Source organism: Pistacia vera, unplaced genomic scaffold (genome assembly GCF_008641045.1).
Source record: "Pistacia vera cultivar Batoury unplaced genomic scaffold, PisVer_v2 Contig474, whole genome shotgun sequence".
Lineage (NCBI taxonomy): Eukaryota > Viridiplantae > Streptophyta > Magnoliopsida > Sapindales > Anacardiaceae > Pistacia > Pistacia vera.
Window position 1 is genome coordinate 195930 of NW_022196306.1, and position 22503 is coordinate 218432.

Below are 22503 nucleotides of genomic sequence, written 5' to 3' on the forward strand. Positions count from 1 at the left end.
AAGTCAGGTCATGGCATAATCATGAAGTTCTCAAGATTCAATTCTTGAACCTTAAGAAATGGGGAGCTTTTATTATGCCTAAAAAATTAGGGCTGATGTAAGCTTACATCAACAAGAACCAATTAGAGTTCAGGAAGATTTTGCGTCATCCAAGAATTACCACGTCGCCCCAAGACAGAAAGAATACGTTGTCATCAACCCAGGAAATTCAGGTTTTGTCTATAAGTGAATGAGAACCGTACACCTGTCCAAACCCCAGATAATTTGAGGATATTTCCTAAGTTATCAGCCAATGAAAGGCAAGGAAGGACTTGTACGGCACTTGCCCACTTCTAGATTTATAATCATTACCTTGAATTCTGCTACTATAAATAGAGGACTCCCCCTTTCATTTTCGGGATTCTAATTCTAATCTCTTTTCATAAGCAAAGACAACCTACAAGAAAGAGTCTGACTTGATATTCCCTTTGAATACTCAGTTATTGTACCTCTGCTTGCTGTTTGCTAGATGCGATCTCTTGTAAACTCACATATATAAAAAAAACAGTGGACGTAGGAATCGTTTTAAGCATCCAAACCACTATAAAAATAATATGTCTTATTTATAATTCTCTCTTTGCATTATTGTTTAATCTTATTCTGACTCTTGAATCAATCATATCGCATGTAATTTCTAAGGCCAACTTAGCATTTTGCACGTGTGAGTCATTAGTGTCAAAATCAAGCATCAACAAACGTAAACCAAAATAACCGCCATATATAATTTATCACGCTACTATCCTTACTATATAACAACACTCTCTTGTATCCATCTTCACTCAGAGTTCTTCATCAAAGTTAAAACCATACCACATATTTGTTCACTCTAAGCTTCGTAATCAACAAATTTATAGCTAAAAATAGTGTGGGAGGTTATCGACTTGAAGGAAGATGAGAAATGGAGTTTTCTTGATGAAATATATAATTAATGATAATAGGTTAAGATTTGTCAGAGATTAAACTGCTTATTTAGTTTTATTAAGAGTCTAGTTTTGTCAGTCTTGTTAAAGTATGTCTTCTCATAGTTTGTGATAAGTTTAGCATTTAGGAATCCTAGTTTAGGGTTTGGTACCTATGTAAAGTAGTATGCTTGTCAGTTTTTATTTGAAAGAATAAATAATAAGTCTTCAATGTGTTAACTTGAGTTGGTATTATGTTATTGTTATTTTCATTATTTTACAAATAATTCTTACGAGACTTTTATACATTGGTTGTCCTTATTGTTACTTAGGAATGTGAAAAAGTCTGCTCTTTCAATTACCTTTAAGTTTCAACTCTTTCAAAATTTCAATTTTTTTGAGCTACAGTACACTAGTAGAGAACTTCTATCTATACTTGATTTTTAAGTTTTATGTAAGTCATTTTAACATAAAATACAACATTTTGCAAATTTTTAAATTATACATACCTAAGCTATCTAGAGACTATTGATTTGATTGAAACTTATATCAAATCTTTTCAAGTTTTTAAGTCAACAAGAAAAAAGAAGAAAATTAATTTGAAAGTAAGATTACTATGTGCCTGTTTGTTAATTGTTACGCTAAATATTGAGGGTATCCAATCTTAAAAGCATATCCTACTAACTTTTTACGCCTAAATTTGAAAAAGAACCTAGACTTGTTTTCTAAGTATGCTATTCAAGGTGCGTTTGTTCAAGGAATGTTGCATTACGAGAGAATGTTGTATCACTGGAATGATAAATTACTAAAGAATCTTTAGAGAAATGTATGTGGTTGGTTGGAATAAATTGGTGGGTATGTTATAATAATATGTTTGGTTGGAAGGATAAATGAGTGGGTATGTTATATAGATTACTAAATTACCCTCTTTTTTAAATAATAATATAATATTATTTTATTATATTATTTTTAACCCCTTATATTTGAAATTTCGCTAAAACGCGCTAGTCATATAAAACTTTAATTTGTAGCAAAATCACTCCCACCCACCCCAAGCCACTGCCAGCAGCCAACCACCATCGCCGGCAGCCGTCATAATGGCACACGACCAATCGGATCTGGCTAGTCGTGCACCGGTAAGGCCTAATCCAACCATGGATCTTAAAAACGGTTAGATCTGGCCGTGAATATGGTTGTTTCACAGCCAAATCTATAGCGTTTCATGGCCACATCTTTGGCCGTGAAATGGCCAGATCTGGTCGTTTTCAGCCATGGATCACAAATCCATGGTCGGAAATGTCTTTATCGACACATGACCGAAAGATCCCACCGGTCTTGCCCCGATATAATGACTTTCATCGGCGGCCAGCGGTGGTGGCTAGCGGCCAGCGGTGGTGGCTAGCGGCCAGCAGTGGTCTTGGGTGGTTGGGGGTATTTTGTTAACTTTTAAACTTTTTTATGACTGAGGTATTTTAGTTATATTTTCAAATGTAAGGAGTCTAAGTAATTGTTATTTGGTAGACATATGAGAACAAATGTATCCGAAATGATAAAAGATTAAGGACAATATAGTGTCAATATATTAATACCCTCTCAGTAATCTTATATTAATACTTTTGAGAAGGTAATTTGATTACTCCAGTACTATCAACAGGAAACACTCTTTACAATAAAAAAAAAATATTAACATAAACACTCTTTACAATAAAAAAAAATTATGTAATATTTTATTAGAAAGAATCTTGAAAATTAAAGACAGATTTCAAAATTAATTATATCACCCGAACTAGGGGTGAGCACGGGTAGCGAGTAGAACCGGAACCGAGGGTAAGAACCGGAATCGGAACCAGAACCTACCTGGAACCGGGCACTGTGCGGGTAGGTTCCAGTTCCAGTTTTTTGGAACCGCTACTGTGCGATTCCGGTTCCGGTTCCGGTTCCGGTTCTGGTTCCGGTTCTTGCATGTGGAGGAACCGGAACTGGAACTGGAACTGGAACCTGTAAAAAGGGTACCCTGTTTGGAACCTGTAGGGGGTACCCGGTTTGGAACCTGTTTGGAACCTGTTTGGAACCTGTTTTAGAACCTGTTTGGAACCTATTTTAGAACCTGTTTGGAACCTGCTTTGGAACCTGTTTTAGAACCTGTTTGGAACCTGTTTTGGAACCTGTTTTTGGAACCTGTTTTTGGAACCTGTTTAGAACCTATTTGGAACCTGGCCTATAATGAAATATTTGTGAAATGTAAATAATGGGAGAGTTTCTATTATTTTACATATAAAAAAATTTAAAATAGAAAAAAGTTAAATTTTTAGAATAACCTAATTAAATAAATATACGAATACAATTATACTTATTACATATAAATTACACCATATTAAAAGCTTTAATATATTATAATACATTAATATTAAAGTTTTGATCAATTAAGTGAATAATTGGAATTATGATCTAATTAAAAGTGTTTTACATTTTTAATGTTATTAAAAGAATTATTTTTGAATAAAATAGTATATTTGATTGAGTAATAATATATTTAGTTTATTTACCTTCAATATCAAGTTCTGAATATATCTATAATAATTAATAATTAATTATTATAATGATAAATTGATGAAACATAATAATTTAATTACTAGTTAAATATCATACTAATCAATTATAACATTACTTATGTTAATATTACTTATTAATTATAATTTTATAATATTACTTATTGTTTACAGTATAATTAATTTAGCATTACATTGTTGATTACTACTTAATTAATTGACTTATATTTATAACATAATTAATAGTTAATTAATTGACTTATAATTAGAAATTTATTAATTATAGCATTACGTTATAATTTATAGTATAATTACTTAGTCATTATAACATTTATTATAAACATTAGTACAACTTATTAAATGATTAAAAATTTAATTAATTATAATTCATTAAAAATTTATAGTATGATTACTTAATAATTAATTCACTATAACATTATATTTAGTATGATTATAATTATTATAACATTATATAATTAAATAATTACTTAATTGATTATATCATTATATTATAAATATTAGTAATTACTAATTTACTATATAAACATTAGCATAATACTTAATTAAATGATAAAATTTATTAATTATACATTACCTTATAAACATTTCATTATAAACTTAATTAAGCATTACATTATAGTTAAATAATTACTCAATTAAATTATTAAATTATTATATTACATTATATTATATCACTTACTTATTATAGCATTACATAGTTAAATCATTACATAATTACATAATTAGTTATAATTTATAACATTACATATAAACTTAGTAATTTACTATTTATTACATTACTTAATTAAACGATTAAAAATTTAATTAATTATAACATTACCTTATATATTTATAATATAATTACTTAATCAATTATAACATTCCATTATAACATTAGTAATAACCAAATGATTTGAATTTTAATTAATATAATATTAATTATAGATTTATAGTATGATTACTTAATCATTATACATTACATTATACTATTATGTATGATCATATAATTAATATACATTATAATATTAATGATTACTTATTGATTATGAGTTATGATATTATTGTTTTAAACATTAGTAATTACTAATTTACTACATAAACATTAGCACAATATTTAATTAATTAGCACAATACTTAATTAAATGATAAGAAATTTAATTAATTATAACATTACCTTATGAACTTTCATTTAAATATTAATTAACATTATATATAGTTAAATATTACTCAATTAAATTATAATATTATTATATTACATTATATTATGATCACTTACTTAATTATAGCATTACATAGTTAAATGATTACATATTACTTAATTAGTTATGAATTTATAACATTACATTATAAATATTATAATTTACTATATTATTACATACTTAATTAAACATTAAAAATTTAATTAATTATAACATTACCTTATATTTTATGATAATTACTTAATCAATTATAACATTCCATATAAACATTAGTATATTAACCAATGATTGAAATTTTAATTATATAATTAAATTATAGATTTATAGTATGATTACTTAATTCATTATAACATTACATTATACTATTATAGTATGATCATATAATTAATATAACATTATATAATTAAATTACTTATTGATTATGAGTTATTATATTATGTTTTAAACATTAGTAATTACTAATTTACTACAAAACATTAGCACAATATTTAATTAATTAGCACAATACTTATTAAATGATAAGAAATTTAATTAATTATACATTACCTTATAAACATTTCATTATAAACATTAATTAAGCATTACTTTGTTAAATATTACTCAATCAAATTATAATATTATTATATATATTATATTATATTATGATATCTACTTAATTATAGTATACATAATTAAATGATTACATAATTACTTAATTGTTTGAATTTATAACATTACATTATAAATATTAGTAATTTACTATATTATTACATTACTTAATTAAACGATTAAAAATTTAATTAATTATAACATTACCTTATATATTATATATGATTATTTAATCAATTATAACATTCATTAAACATTAGTATATTAATTAAATGATTTGAAATTTAATTAATTATAATATAATATAGATTTATAGTATGATTACTTAATTCATTATAATATTCATTATACTATTATTATGATCATATAATATAATAATTACATAATTAAATGATTACTTAATTGATTATGACATTATATTATAAACATTAGTAATTTACTAATTTGCACAATCCTTAATCAAATGATTTAATTTTTATTAATTATAACATATTTATAATTTATGGTATGATTATTTAATTAATTAACATTCTTTATATAAACAATATCCAATACTTAATTAATGATTAACATTTAATTAATTATAATATTACTATAATTAAATAGTATATTACTTAATAATTATAACATTACAATTTACATTGTAGTATGATCACTTAATTAATTATGACATTACAATTTACATTATAGTATGTTATTATTTAATTATATTACTAGTTTCTAATATTAAATTACTAAATTATATTTGGTATATTATAAATACCCAATTGACCAATTATAACATTAAATTTATAAATTTATAAACATTAATAATTTATTAACTTATCAAATAGATCCCTGGCAATGTTAGAAATTAGTATAAAGAATGGGGTATCTTTGTAATTTTACATTTACAACAAAGCAAAATGCCCAATTCGATTAGGGTATCTCAAATTGACAAATTCTCCTCTTCTCCATTCTCCTCTGGCCTCTGCGACTCTATCGTCTTCTTCTCTGTTTGTCTACTTTTCTGGTTCTTCTCCATTCTCTCTGCCGTCTTCTTCTCTTGTGTTTTCTACTTTTCTGGAACTTCAAGTGTTGATTCTTCGCGGCATATTACTTAGATTGAAGGTGCGTATCTGCGTGATATGAAACGATCTGCGTGATATGAAACGAAGCACAATGCTATGTATGAATTATGATTGATTGCTATGTATGATTGAATTTTATTACTTAGATTGAAGGTGCATGTCTACTGCAATTTACGGTAGTTGCAAGCTGCTGCTGCAAATTGCAGCGGAGCAGCAGCTGATTTGCAACAGCAGCAGTTGCAAATCGTAGCAGTTCCAAAATTGGGTGAGAGTTAGCATTTAATAATAACATTAGTAGAGTTAGTTGAGTTACCGGGTCTTCATTTTGAAGAAAGAGGGAGAGATGGCGAGTGAGTGGCTGAAGAGTGAGAGTTGGTTATTCACGCCTATAGTCTATAGAATTTGCAAGTCTCTGTCGTTTATAAATATTCCTTTACAGTATGTGCTTAATTTTTTGTTTAATAATCTCAATACTTAACTAAATGGTTTTAAACTTTTAATAACTTCATTATTGATGGTGCTTTCTTTTTCTCATGCTTAACTTTATTAATATTTTTATGCAGACAAGTCAAATTTGTAAGGTGCCGTTGGACTTATATTTTAAGCATGTACAAATCATATATGTTCCTTAAATTTGTCTTTTGTTTTGGAAAAGGGAAATTCCCTTATAGAAAACTAAGGGTGTATTATTTACAATATAGTTGATTCAATTTGTTGTTTCTGAAAATAAGAGTTTGTAGTTGAACTGTTTTTTAAGAACAGTTAGGGATTAATTTGTTTTACAATATGCACTTTCATTTCTCTAAATGGGCGATTAATTAGGTGAAGCTTAATCTGTTGTAATACTTGACCTATCTGACCTGATACTGCTGTGTGCATGTATAATGCATAAAAATGAAGAATTAATATTACTTGTACTATGTTTTGGGCAGGTACACAATTGGAGAAGAATTAATATATTTGTATTTGAAGTTCACTTCAGTAAAATTGTAATTGACTTTCTTGTGTTTATTTTGTAGAAATGATTGGACTTCAATCACTTGACGAAGGAACATCCATGCCTAATTTGGAGCATTAGACATGGGTCATGTACTCATGTTATGCTTTTTGGGTTGTTTTGTAGTTTTATAATTGTAGTGATTGAAATTAGTGGGAGAATAAAAAAACTTGGTGATAGTTTCTAACTTTCTATATTGTTGTTTGTTTAAATGATTTTGGTGAAGTTATTTTATGTGAATTGTGATGAATAATTGTTTGTGTTTTAGTTTTGATTGACGAATTGTATGTGAATTGTGATGAATTGATTGAATTCAAGTGTTGCTTAGAAATTACAGGTTATGAGTTACATTGGACACAAATGAATGAATAATGAAAATTTGTTAGGGGTGTATTTGTAAACTTATAAGGTGTTTTGTTATTTTTTAAACTAATAGGGGGGTAATTGATTTTTTACAAGGTACCCTGGAAAGGAACTGGAACCTGCATTTTAGGTTTCGGTTCCTTGAATTGAAGAACCTGCACTATGCGATTCCAGTTCCAATTCCGATTTCTTTTTCTGGGAACCTGCACTATACGGTTTTGATTCTAGTTCCCCGAAAAAAACAGGGTACCCGAAACCGCTCATCCTGACCCGAACCAAACGCAACCTCAAATTTTTTTCTCTCATCGCTCTCTCGTCTCCACTCCAGAGCTTCTTCTTGTTTGTCTATTTCTCTCTTCTTCTTCTTCTCCGACCCTCGTCTTCATCTTTTCCGACCCTCGTCTTCTTCTTCTTCTCTCTCACCACCGCGTCGAAGAGATCGAGACCAGTTTCGTGATTTGGTTTCGAAAGATTATTGAATCTAAAACTTGGGTATTGAAGTGTGAGCAAAAGCCATCGAGGAATTCGTGTAAGTAAGCTTCAAGCAAAATCTTTTCACTTCAAATTTCTTGCATTGTCTCTGTTGCGAAAAAGGAACATATTTTTTTTGAAGATCTGATTAGGTTAGGGAATTGAGAATTTGAGATTAGGCAAAACATGTTCTTTTCAGTCTTTGAATTCTAATACCGACTAGCTTTATTCACTCTCAGAATCATTTATTCAAAGCTAGTTAGTATTAGAACTCAAGGCTTTATTCACTCTTAGAATCATGACGTTTCTTGGATACAGCCTAGATCTTTTAAAGATGACTTGATATGTCTATATCGATTTCTTTTTGCCCTACTGGTTCATGTCTATAAGTCACTCCTCAAATGCTACCACTATGTGATTAATAGTTTTAAAATTTTCTCCTATTTTCTATTTGGTGGAAGGATGGTTAGATATTGATGCTTTCCTTTACTTGTTTGGATTTTCATGGTATGTCATAGTTGTTCTCATTCTCATACGAGTATCACAAAGTTTAAAAAATTTCTCACTTTATCTGTATATGTATCCTTGCCAGATTATATTTATAATACTTTTGCTTATTTTTGTTCCTTTACGTGTTTAGGTGAGTCTCTCTGTTTTGGATTTTCTGGATAAAGATATAGGGGATGTTGAACCTGTAAAACCCACATCAATTGAGGAAGCACCATTCAAGCCCGTGGAAGAAGTTAAAGGTTTGGAGAACTTAGCTGCTAAATTGCGGAGTGTAAATGAGTTTGCGGTACAGTCTGACTGATGATTTATTTTTAATTGGTACATTGACGTGGGGTACTTAGCTATATGCGCAAGCCTGTATGAACTGCTTTCTTTCTTAATTGGTATATTCAAGCCTGTTTGAAAATGGACTGCTTTATTTCTTAATGACATGCTTAGTTATTTGTACATAAGAGTTCAGTTTTAGAAAATTTAGTTCAGAATATATCCTCATTGTAAAACCCTGCCTTGATGTTTATATATATGTGGGTTTTTTTTTTTTTTTTTTTTTTTTTCTGACAATATTATTTCTGCGAAACTTGTCTCTGAATGCTTTATTCCTGAGCAATATAACTTTACTTTGTTGTAATTAATTCAATAGAATTTTTTACACCTAAATTTTCATGTGTCTCTCTCTGTCTCTACTTTCATTTATAATCAAAATGTTCATGTTTTTCCCTTTTCAACTTTTATTGATAGATTTTGCCTCGTAAGGTTAACTGTTGTAATTGGAAAATAATGATATGGTTAGTCATACTTGTTTGGGGTAAATTCAGTGAACCAACTTTTCCTACAGTTTGGCTCCTAAACTTTGTTCTGTTTGTTACATTACCACATTCGGTATTTTAATTAGTACAATAATGTTTTGAAATCACTCCGCTATGACTTGGTATGTTGTTGTTTGTGTAGACCTCAAAGAATATGCTTCTTAGTTCTTACCAAGTCTAATAAACTTTGATGCAGAAGGAGGATTAATAATCTGCCTTAATAAAATGAATTAACAAGATTCCTAAAAAGGAAAAGAAAATAAAAAATTAGACTCTGGAAAATTCCCAAAACTCTCTAAGCTATTATCTTTTTGGTGGAATGCTTTTAAGTGCTGATGTTTACTTGCTTAATCAATTGCCATCAGCTTTATTATATTTACTTCTCCTTTCCAAGTTTTGTTTTAGTTGGAACCAGATTAAACAATGCTGTGAGTGTTTGGCTGCAGCTATCACCCTTTTATAAGACCATATCAAAAGCATAATTTTGCTTATCACACTTAATAAGTGTGTATTCATTGGAATTTGGATATAGATTGACACATAAAAGTTATTTGTGTCTGTTGATAGAGCAGCTTCAGATTTTATAGAGCTGAGCTATAGAGAAAAAAATCCTTGACTAAGGTGTCAGCCAAATCATATGTTGTCAAGTCGGCACATAATTAACCTGTGTTTAGTTAGTTAGTTACTAATTAGTTACAGGTTTTACAACTTGATTGAGAGTATTTGGTTGCAGCTATTACCCTTTTATAAGACTTTATCAAAAGCATAATTTTGCTAATAGCTGTATATATAAAGGACACTACTCTGCAATAAACATATCTTCCCATTAATAGAAAATCAGAGAAATTCAGTTTTAACATTTTTCTCAACTTGACATATGTCATCAAAAATGGAAAACTTTCCTTCATTTTCCTCTTCACCAAACACTAATGAAATTTAAATAAATGCAAAGAACTTGAATCTGATGAGTTCTTTAGCAAAAGTAAATCAACCTTTCTCTGAAAAATTTCTTGATTACAAGGATTCTACAATTCTCGACTCCAGCTCAGATCACTCTCAGCCAAATGTTGTCTAGCTTCAGAAATCAAATTACAATTTCTAGAAATCACTGGTGTTATCTGGATCTAGAACTCATGGTTTGGAACCCTATCTTACTGGAGTTAAAGCTTGTCCTGCACTATTTGTTGAGGTAAAATCTGAAAACTCGAATGAGGTAACACTTCAAGAAAACCCTAAGTTTGTGATTTGGTAGAAAATAGACCAAATTCTTATCGATTGGCTTCTTTCTTCTATTACAGAAGTTGTGTTTGGTTATGTTGTTAGATTCATTAGTGTTGCTGAAATTTGCTTAACTCTAGAAAATAGTATTTTCACTAAATCAATATCTCGAATTTTACATCTGAGGAATATGCTACATAGTACCAAAAAGGGAACACTTAGGGTCAGTGATTATATTCATAAAATGAAAGAGATGGTTGGTTTCTTAGCAGCATCAGGACATATTGTTACCATAGAAGAGCTAATTTTGTATATCTTGGAAGGATTAGGGTCTGAATTCGATCCAGCTATTGTGAACTTGCAATCAAGGATTGTTGTAGTCTCTCTTCAAGAAACACAACTTGTTCTGGAAAGTTATGAGGTTAAGACAGACAAAGCTCAAACTATTAGAGTTGATCTCCATGCAGGAAACATACCTGTTAGGCTGTTACTAATATAGCTGCTGGTTCATTGTCTAATTACATACCTCTTTAAACCCAAGTAGCCTCTTATGGTAAAGCTTCTACTGTCCGTAATTCATCTAATGCTAGAGGAGGTTTTATTCCTGTAAATAGAGTAAGAGGGAGAGGAAGGTCTAATGGCCAAGGCAAACCAATTTGTCAACTATGTAACAAAGCTGGGCATTCTGCCTTGCAATGTTATCACAGATTCAATATTAATTTTCAAGGTCCTCCTCTTTCAAACGAAGCTAGTTTCTCTTCTGTAACTACTGGTTTTGTTCCTAGACCTGGTACTGGTTTTACTGATTCTACTCCACAATCAACAACCTCAACAAATTTCACAGGATATGTTCAGACTGAATTTCCCACTAATAACAATACATCTGCTGGTCCTACCTATGCATAACTATGTTATAATAGCCTCAAAATTTGTCCAAATTTTGAAATTCTTGAAAGATGCTTTGTAGCAATAGGTTGTTGCATTATAGATTCTGTAGGGTAGGCAATTTGTCCAGAATTTTGTGTTAGATGTAATAAAGCTATCTGAGTTTTCATCATAGCTTTGTATGTATATTCTTGCTCTTAGTTAATCTTGTGAATTTATTTTTTCTTTTCGAATATGAGCTTGATCAGAAAACAGAATTAGTCCTTGAGCTTGATGGGCATGTCATGAGATGTGTCCATGACCAGAATGGGAATCATGTGGTACAGAAGTGTATAAAATGTGTACCTACAGAAAAGATTGGATTTATTATTTTTGCTTTTCGAGGACAAGTTGCCTGGCTTTCTACACACCCATATGGTTTTCGTGTTATTCAGGTAATAGAACTCAATTTCTTGGTTGTGCAGACTTTATTTATTTATTTATTTGAGATCCCATTTTGTTTGTTGAAACTAATATCTATTAATCTTTTTATTTATTTATTTTTCTTTTCAATAGAGTTTTGGAGCATTGTTCAGATGAACAACAAGGTCAATGTATAGTGGATGAAATTTTGGAATCTGCTTATGTTCTTGCTCAGGGCTAGTATGGGAACTATGTTACCCAGGTAGGTATTGTGTGCTTTGTGCTGTTTACTTAATTCTTTAATTGTTGTTGGGTAGAATCAACTGTCTATTAAGTGCTTAGAAACAAGTCAATTTCTCATAAAATGTTGTATTTTTGCTTCTATATTCCAACAACAAATAGCTTATTATTGTATATGCCTCAAACTGACTTCTCTGAACTAGTTGATTACCAAGCTTACTTGTATTGATTAGACTTGTAGTTCTCTTTAGCTTGTCTATTATTGTATATACTATGTTAAATAGTTTAGTCATTGTTGGCCTTCATTCACCAATGGTCTTATGATCTTACCGGTTCGTGATATAGTTTCCTGAACAAGTATCTATTTCAGTGAGAAGTAATTTATTACTCTTCTGCTGCCTCATATGAAGAAAAACAAAATTGTATTAATGTTCAGCTTATAATGCTATTGTATAATATGCTATTTTTCGTGCCCAAACTCACCTATATAAAGGGACATACCCTCAAACGTAAAGACATATTTTTACTAATAACATAAGTAGACCCATTTTCTCTCAACTTTCCTTTTTATTTTCTTACGTGCCGAACATCTCTTACAATCCTTTCTTTAGCTTATATCTCTGATGATGGTTTAATCACCTTTAGAAATGTTAGATTAATCTATCGGATGACAGCTATAATAACAAATTTTCACCAAGATTAAACAGGTAATTATAATAATAATAATTTACAAGCTATTTTTTTATTTGAATATTAATAGAACTAATTGGTCCTTCGTTATTGTTAAATCAGGCATCCTTCATTGCATTGAATTATAATATGGATCCTTTAAATCGTTGCAAAGTCTTCATAACAATAAGTGGGAAAAAAATAAAATGAAAAACATTATTGTATAAAGCAACAAGCTAAATTAGCATGTATACGCTCCCTATTTATGAGAAAACAATATGTAAGTTAAAATATAAACCAAATTCAAGGAAACAACTTGAGCTGAAGAAATTATGGAAATTGACCACACCACATGGAAACATGAAACTCTTAGTAAGTGAAAACCGAATACAACAGAACAAAATGTCACAATAGCCAAAGGTAAAAACATTATTCAAGTTGTTTTATTGTGGCCTAGCATGATACATATTTTGAAAGCCAATAAAAACACAAATCAATGCATTCACCAATAAAATAAAACCATAGCATACGCCAACGTGAGTTGATCCAAAGAATCACCAATAACCCCAATATGATAGTGACATATGATAAAAAAAAACTCCAATAAAATGCCACCATGTCAATTGCAGATTCTTCTCCTTCTTCTCCATTGGATGGTAACAAGGGTGGAGTTGGCGCATTGGTGCAGCTCTTATTAACTAGTGTAACGTAAAGACCAGAATTACCTATATAACTGCTTTCACCAAAGGTAGCGAACTGACCTTCATTAGGAGTCGGCCCAGACAAGCTATTGTACGATACATTGAAGACTTTTAAATAGTTTAACTCGGTCAATTGTTCAGGAATTTGGCCATTTAATTTATTATGGGAAAGATCTAAGCTTTCTATACTTTTTAGATTGGAAAAACTCTTTGGTATAGATCTTGACAAGAAATTATTGGACAAATTCAATGCTTTGATTCCTTGAAGGTCTCCAATTTCTGACGGGATATCTCCAATCAAGTCATTGTTTGACAAATCTATTCCAGTCATAAAGTTAAGAATGTCACCCTTGTAAAAATCGTACCTATTCTTTGTCAAAAATTTCACTTCAAAGCGAATAAAAATTTGGAAAACCATCTTCAAATGAACTCAATGATAAAGTGGAATTGAAGTAATTTAAAGGATAAACCACGAGCTCTTGTTCGAGTGCCAAATCATTTGTGGACCTATACTCGTTATGAATATCACTCTGTCCTGTCCAAAATATCATCCTAATAAAGCATGAAGGTATTGATCCATTAAGTCTATTATGTGAAAGATCTAAGATGCTTAGGTTTCTTAATTGACATAACTGATTAGTTATAGGACCTTGTAGGTGATTGCCTCCCTAAAGAAGAACACGTAAACTTGAATGCTTATTGATCAAATTAGGAATACTTCCTAAAAATTGGTTGTCCCTCAAATTGAGCATCAATAACTCAGAGCTTCTAAACAATGACTTTGGAATTGGCCCCGTGAAAGCATTCTTTTGCATGAACAACTCTTTGATAAATGAAAAATTAAAAGATGTAATGGGTCCGGTCAACCTATTTTTAGAGACATCTAAAACAGTAAGGGATGACAACTTGCTTAATTGAACAAGAATATTTCCTTCTAAAAGATTTTTTGACATTAGAAGAAACACGAGGTTTGAAAAGTTACCGATCCAATTAAGAACCTGACCTGATACCTTGTTGTTGGAGATATCTAAGACTACTAAAGACATAGAATTTTGTAATCCTCTTCCGATTTTTCCACTGAAGCTGTTATTATTCAAATATATGAACAGCAATCGAGGATGGTTCATATATTGAGGAAATATTTGCCCATGAAAATTGTTGTTTGACAAGTTCAAAAATTCCAATAAGAAGCAACCAATGAGAAAATCACCTGGTAACTCTCCTGAAAAATGGTTGTTGGAAAAATCCACCCACCTAAGCGCTTTCATTTCACCCATTGATAAAGGAAGATTGCCTTCAAAACTATTACCGGACATGGACAAAAGCTCTAAGGAATTCGAAAAGATCTTACTAATATTCTTAGGGAGTTGACCACTGAAATTGTTATGAGAAACGTCTAAAACGACATTGGAATCATGTTTGGTGTTTGGCAGCTTAAGAGTTCCTGAGAATGAGTTGTTCACCAAATACATTCCTCTCAAGTTTGTGTTATTTACTAACAACCAAGATGGAAATGTACCAACCAACTTATTATGAGAGAGATCAAGGGATAATAAGTCATATTGGTATAGAAGAAAACTAGGGATGGCATGTAAGTTGCAATGAGTTAACTTGAGAGCCTTCAATTGAAATGCAGGGAACCAATTTTCATTTTCCACTTGAAACGTGTTGTTTCTTGATGAGAGTGCAAATGCCTGAAGCTTTGAATGGTTAGCCCATGAACTTAGTGAATATTTTCCTTCAAAGTTATTTTCTTGGACATCCAAATATTCAAGAGATTTCATTTGAGTAAAAGCAGATGGCATAGTTCCATTTAATTGATTTGATGAAAGAACAAGAACCTTGAGGTAGGTGAAGTTGGTGAGACATTGAGGGACTTGACCACCAAAATTATTGTGCATAAGATCTAGTTCAACAAGAGCCATTAACTCACATATTCCTGATGAGAAAGTTGAAGAAATCAGCCCACCGTTACAATTTGTGAATGTGCCTAAACAGTTTTATATGCATCATACAGTAGTTTTATATTAATTAGAAAACAATATGTAAGTTTTACATACCCGAACTTGATAGAGAGCCATTCATTTCATTATCACCGAGGTTCAATGCTTTCAAATCTTTCAAACTCACTAAACCTAGACCAATGAAGAGATAAAAAGAATTTGAAAATAAGATATTTGGAAATTATAGAAAAAGTAAGATCAACAACTTCGCAATTGTCAATTGAGACCAAAAGAGATAAAAACTGAAAATAAATAATCAAATAAATTTGAAACAAATATAAAATATTTGTAAAAAGTTATAATAATTAAATTTATAGATTGCTTTCTTCTACTTTAATATTATAAATATTTTAATTTTCGTACACGAATTGTAAAGAGTATGGAAAATTCCTTTCAGTTTAACTTTATATTGTGATGTGGCAACAAAAGAGTTGTACCACATCAATATATATACAAATTTTTATTTATATAATTAATTTCTTCACGTAGTTCCACTCTTTAATTAATTAATTTCTCAATATTACTCTAATTAAATCTATTTATCTCAAATCTAGTATAACCTTTCTACTTTATATTTTCTTTGAATTCTTTCAATTCATTACAACCACCAAAAATATTAATATTTACTTGCTATATTTTGAAAAATTACAAAAATCAAAATTAATTACTAAACAAAATCAATTTAGTTGTTTGTTTTATACTTTTCTTGCAATAATAAATTTCTCGAAATTATTTAGAAAGGACATATAATTCAATATATTAGTTTTAAGATGTTTATCATCTATAAAACCAATAATCAAATTCAAATTTGCAGAGCCATAACTTTCTAGTTTTTATTCAAATTTAGATACAAGGAGCCATTGATCTTGAAATGAAAAAGATAAATTTGTTACCTAACCAGGTTAGATCACCGCTTATGATGATGTCACTTAGATCCAACGTTTCCAAGGCTGTTAGATTTTCTAATCCTATACCAATAAGAAAAATATTAGACTTTATAAATTAGAAAATTAATTCAGAAAATTATAAGATTAACTCAATGTTCTAAAGGAATGAGTATCCGGAAAATTATTAAGATTAACTCAACATATCTATCTAAAACAATATATTAAAGAAATAGAATTAGGAAATTAATAATATAAATATATTAATTTCACAATCTTTAAAAAGTATAAAAGATAACTATTTGAATTATTTTTTTTAATATTGCGTAACTTGACTTGATTTTGAGCCAGTTATCTGATTATCAGTTAGATACAACACTTTCAACTTTTTCAAATTTGATAAACCTAAGAGAAATGAAAAATTAAATGAGACAGGATATTACAGAAAATAAGGTCGATTGTATCTCAAATATCAATTTAGAACACAAGTAAATAACTTGGATATACTTATTTAAATTGGTAAAAGTCAAATTAATTAAAATTGTACTAGAAAATTAACTTTTTTTTATTTTAATAATTGGAAAACATAAATTTGATATGTTTGGAAAAGATAGTCCTATTTAATTTCTATATTGTATATCTCATTGTTCTTTCACATCCATAAAAAATATTGTGAGTAGCTCTAAAATTTAAAATATTTTTCCATATTTCCTCACATTTTCATCATTTTCTTAAAATAAAAAAAAAAAGATTTTTAAATCCTTGAGTTTGTATTTGTTTTCTAATTCATGGCAGATCGTTACATGCTTCTTCTTTAATTTTAGATTTTCATAACTAGTTTAATTTCTGTTAATTATTATTATTTTATTTTATTATCTTTTTCCCTTTTTAGTCTTAATCCTACGTTAGTTTTCTAATATGAAATATTTTGCTTGATCACTGAATTATTCTCAATTTTCTTTTAAAGATCAGATTATTAATTATAACATTAAGCCATGCATATATTTGAAATCTGGTTGACTTCTATACATAGTTACCAGCACTTCTAAGTTTCTTGAATTATTTAATCTAGCATCAAGAGAAAGGGGTTAGTTTATTTGAGCCAACTAGCAAATACAATGAAACATAGTTTAATGAGTAATACTATACTATTGGTCTATACGAACTCTTCAACGTATATTGATTTGATAGACATGTTAAGTAATTGTCACTTTATTTATTTTATAAGTTCGTTTAGTTAATTCATTTTTTTTTTTTTTATTATTATTTATCCACATATCATGTAAGCAGTACTTGGAATAAAGGTGCTATTATTCATTTTAACATTAAAAGAAAATTTTGCAATTTGTTTATTTTTCATACCTCTAGCATTTGCGATTTGATTCTCACTTAAATCCAATCTTTTCAAATTGGTCAAATTTACTAAACCTGCACCAATGAAAAAGAGAAATAGAATTTAAAAATCTTATAGGAAACTATAGAAAAAATTAGATAATTATGTATTCCCAAAGATTAATTGAGTCTAACAGTTAAAATTACAAGTAATTTCATTTAATTTTTCAAAAAAACTACTTTAGACTTAAAAGGTCAAGTTATTATAAAAAATTTCAACATTAACATATTTAAATTAAAGGCTTTAAAGTATTATGACAGTGGATAAGATTATTAAAATATTTTGATCTAAAACTTTGACAAATATTGGTTTTCATTAATGTTACCTAGCGAAGTAAGAGAACCGCTCATTCCATTCAATGCCATATTCAACTCTTCCAATTTTTTTAGATTTTGTAAACCTACATCAAGAGAGAGTTGGATGAGAAAGTAGGACAGTGAAGTAATCATACAAATGATAATATCTCAATCTTTGTATAGTAGTACCATACTACTAAACTACTTATATAAGATCTTTTAAATAAATTAATTGATATGTTTGAAATGTCTTCTATTTAATTTTTAATTTTATGCAAGAGTACTTGTAATTATATTTTTCTTCAAGTGTGATATTTATAGCATACCTAAACTTGATAGAGAAGTGTTGATTTGATTATCACTTAGATCCAAGCTTTTCAAGTTTGTCAAATGTGCTAAACCTGCACAAACAGAAGCAAAACAAAAAACGAGAGAAGAAACAGAATATGAAAAGAAGGTAGAAAATATCGGATGATTGTAACTATTGGTTGTCATTAATATTACCTAGCGAATTAAGAGAGCCACTCATTCCATTATGCACCATATTAAACTCTTTCAAGTTTTTCAAATATTTTAAACCTGCATGAAGAAGAGTGAAAGTAAAATATAACTGTTACTACTTATTTGATGGGCCTTGGGCCGAGTATTAAACTATCTACTGATATATTTGTTATGTGATTGTAATATCATCTATTGGTAACTCATTCATTTTAAATTTTCCTTTGTATGCATTAATTTATATATGCACTTGATCTAACTTCTAACTTCTCTAAGTTTTTCAAATGTTTTAAAAGGCTAAATGACATTTTCTCAACCCAAAGTTTGGCCAATGTACATTTTCCAACCCATTATCTTAAAAAAAAAATTCGGCACAAATTTTATTAAAGGGTAATATTACTTACACACCTAAAATACAAATAGAAGGTAATTACCTTCATCAACTTGGAAATTAGTGACTTAAAACTTCCATCTTCAATTTCTATTAAAAATTTGCTACCCTTAAACAACAATTATAATTTTGTTTATTAAAAATCAATTTATTAAATAAAAGAGAAAAGTAAGTTTTTTGAATAAATGAAAAATGTATAAATTAATAAATAACTAGTTTTTAATAATTTAAGAAAAAATTGTCGAGCCCCTTTTATCTTTCTCCCACACCCCACTGCCCCAAAATCCTCCACCGCCAATTTTCTTTCATACCTGTTGCTCACCTTCCCTCATCCCCAAAATCTAACAACCTCCAAAAACCCAAGTGCCCCACCTTCATCGTCTTTCGAAACCACTACGATCTCTAGTAGGGCCACCTTCTCTAATATATTTTCTTCTTTCTCTTCATTCTTGTTTTCCCTCTCTCGCTATTTGTTTAATGTTATCATGGATTTATTCGTTTTCAAGGTGAATTTGATGGTTGTTTGGGGCACACTGGTTGCTTGTGTTGGGTTAATATAATGTTTAGTTTGGGCATTTTTGTTTGTTGTGGTAATGGTTTAAGGGTGCATTGGTTGCCGGAATCGCAACTGGCTTCGTGCTATTCCAGGCCTGCTGTGAACTGGACGGTTGTGGAGGCTATGGCGACGAGGGTGGGTATGGAGGCTGAAGTGGAAGGGGTGGCGGCGGAGGGGCTTTTTACAACTCTGAACAAAGTAGTGAAGTGGCTCGGGATTGTCACACGGGAGGCGGCGGCATTGTAAGAAGGTATGGTGGTGGTGACAGATATGTTTGATTGGTAATATATCCTACTCTCTTTTATTATAAAATCTCTAGATGGGACGAAGTATTGGCATTTAGATAAATCATTTAGTTATATAAAATCTTTTAAATAAATAAATTGATATGTTTGTTATGCCATCTATTTAATTTTTAATTTTATGCAAGAGTACTTGTAATGATACTCTTTTTATTTGCTAAACCTACAAAAATAAAAACAAAACCAAAAACGAGAGAAAAAATAAATGCAGATTGCAGAAGTTGGGAGCAACAAGGATGGCATTGTCGTAGTTTTAAGAAAGAAGAGGGATAAAATGAAAATAGAAATAAACAAGATTCCCCCCCTTGCCCCCCCCCCCCCCCCCAAAAAAAAAAAAAAAAAAGAAAGTAAAAAAGTAAAAAAAAAATTACTTTACTTTTATGCAAGAGTACTTGTAATTATACTTTTTTCAAGTGTGATATTTATAGCATACCTAAACTTGCTAAAGAAGTGATGATGTGATTACTACTTAGATCCAAGCTTTTCAAGTTTGTCAAATTTGCTAAACCTGCACAAACAAAACAAAAAACTAGAGAAGAAATAGAAAAGTAGGTAAAAAATACAAAATTTTAAATCCAATTCTTCCAAGTTTCTCAACATTTTTAATCCTACGCCAAGAGAAACAATCAGATTTTAAATTGAAAAATTAATTTTAATTCATACATTATCATATTGCAAAGAGTGCTTAAAAAATTATTAGATATTGCATACCTAGGCTTGATAGAGAGTTGTTGATTTGATTCTCATCGAGATTTAATACTTTTAGGTTTGTCAAATTTGTTAAACCTGTACCAAAGAATAAAAGAAATTTAGAGTTAATTAAAAGAAAGATTGATGGAAAATTTTAAGAAAATATTATCTTTATACACAAAACATTAATGTAAAATCAAAATATTTGCGCACTCCAGCATGAACAGATAGAATTTTATCGATAATATGAGTATATATTATCTTTCAATTTTTCATTATATATATATATCAATCATGTCATTACAAATAAAAATTGTAAATTATTTTATACCATCAAACTTGAAATTTTAATTACTTGGAAGAGAATTTAGGAAAACCAACCCAATTCAGATATTATAAATTCATTAAACTACTTAAAAAATATATCTCAAGAAAATGATTAATAATATCTACAAGGAAAATCCTTTAATATCGAGGTGAAGTTTCTATATATCAATTTAAATTGAATTTTTAACTTTGAATAATTAAAATAAAAACAAAAATTGCTTCATGGGAGGTACCTAGACTCGATAGAGATCCATATATTCCATTAAAGCATAAATCCAATACTTTCAAGTTTTTCAAATTTGCTAAACCTGCAGGAAAAAAAAAAAAAAGAAAAAAAAAAAAGATGGTAGTAATTTGATAAGTTTGTCAGATTAGCTCTATACCTGCACCAATGCAAAGAGTTATTTTTTTTTTTTTAAATAAGAAATAAAAAGATTAAGATTAATTAATGAGAAATTAAAGAATAATACTTAAAACATATATACCTTGTTTGGCAGATTTCAGACATTCTCCCGTATTATTCTCTCCAAGACTCAAAGTGGTAAGTGAAGTTATGTTATTCAAGTACGGTAAAAGAGTGGCATTGAAGTAATTCAAACTAAGATCCAAGATTTTGAGTTGTTTCAAACACTCGAAGCCATCATATGCTGGAAAAGAAATGTCAATACATTATTGACTCAATATATTTATTCATTATCCAAAGAAAAACAATTAATGCATCAACATACATATATAGCCCATATAATCTATTTTTGCACAATTTTTTTTTTTTTAATTATGTAAAATTGTTGATCTATTAATAGAAGACAAAATAGAAACTGTTTAACACATCAAAACAATACTTTTACAATTAATTAACAAATTAATAAGCATGCTTTGTAATTTAATTTTTTGTATGATCTATTAACGCATCAACATGAATGTTAATTATGAAAAAAGTTTAAAAACTAAATAAATATATATTGCTATACTATTGCAAGAGTAATTTAATTGGAGTATATATTTTAAACTAACTACTTAAATAATATACGTAACTTTATTCTCATGCCAACCTTCAAAGTAATTATAAGATAAATTAAAACTTTTCAACTCTTCAAAAGGATGAAACAAAGATAAATTTAGAGTTTGAGCTCTATCACCAGAGAAATATGAATTGAATTGCCTTGTACGATAAAGGGAAAGTTTGATGACACGTCCAGTAGTGGTGTTGCATTGAACTCCCTCCCAATTACAACAATTAGGCATTTTATCATTAACCCATGAAACAAGAAATTCTTCTGTTTGAAAATCACTGACTGCTTTTATGAAGGACTTCACATCTAGCAGACCAATCCTCTCATTCTCTAAACAACTGCTGAATCCAGATGTTTGAACCAAAACTAATACAACCCAAAATGACAACTTAATTAACACCCTTTCCATTATGACAATTCTCTCTCTCAACACCTATCAATTTGCTTGTTCACTCTGCTTTAAGTTTTTCTTGATTCCCCTTTTTGTGTTGATTTATATAGAACTAAATTTGAAATCTCTATCAACTTTTGTGTTTTTAGTCAT

The 22503-nt window shown here is 29.2% G+C and overlaps 1 protein-coding gene across 1 annotated transcript; it reads right to left on the reverse strand.

Moving 5' to 3' along the window:
- Nucleotides 1–14274: 14274 nt before the first annotated feature.
- On the reverse strand, nt 14275–19403 carry LOC116146202 (receptor-like protein 15). The gene is made up of 6 exons (XM_031431611.1): nt 19394–19403; nt 18687–18761; nt 18509–18583; nt 17856–17921; nt 15667–15741; nt 14275–15545 (listed from the first exon to the last, which is right to left on the reverse strand). The coding sequence occupies exons 1-6, from the start codon at nt 19401–19403 to the stop codon at nt 14275–14277; spliced, it is 1572 nt and encodes a 523-aa protein (XP_031287471.1).
- Nucleotides 19404–22503: the final 3100 nt, after the last annotated feature.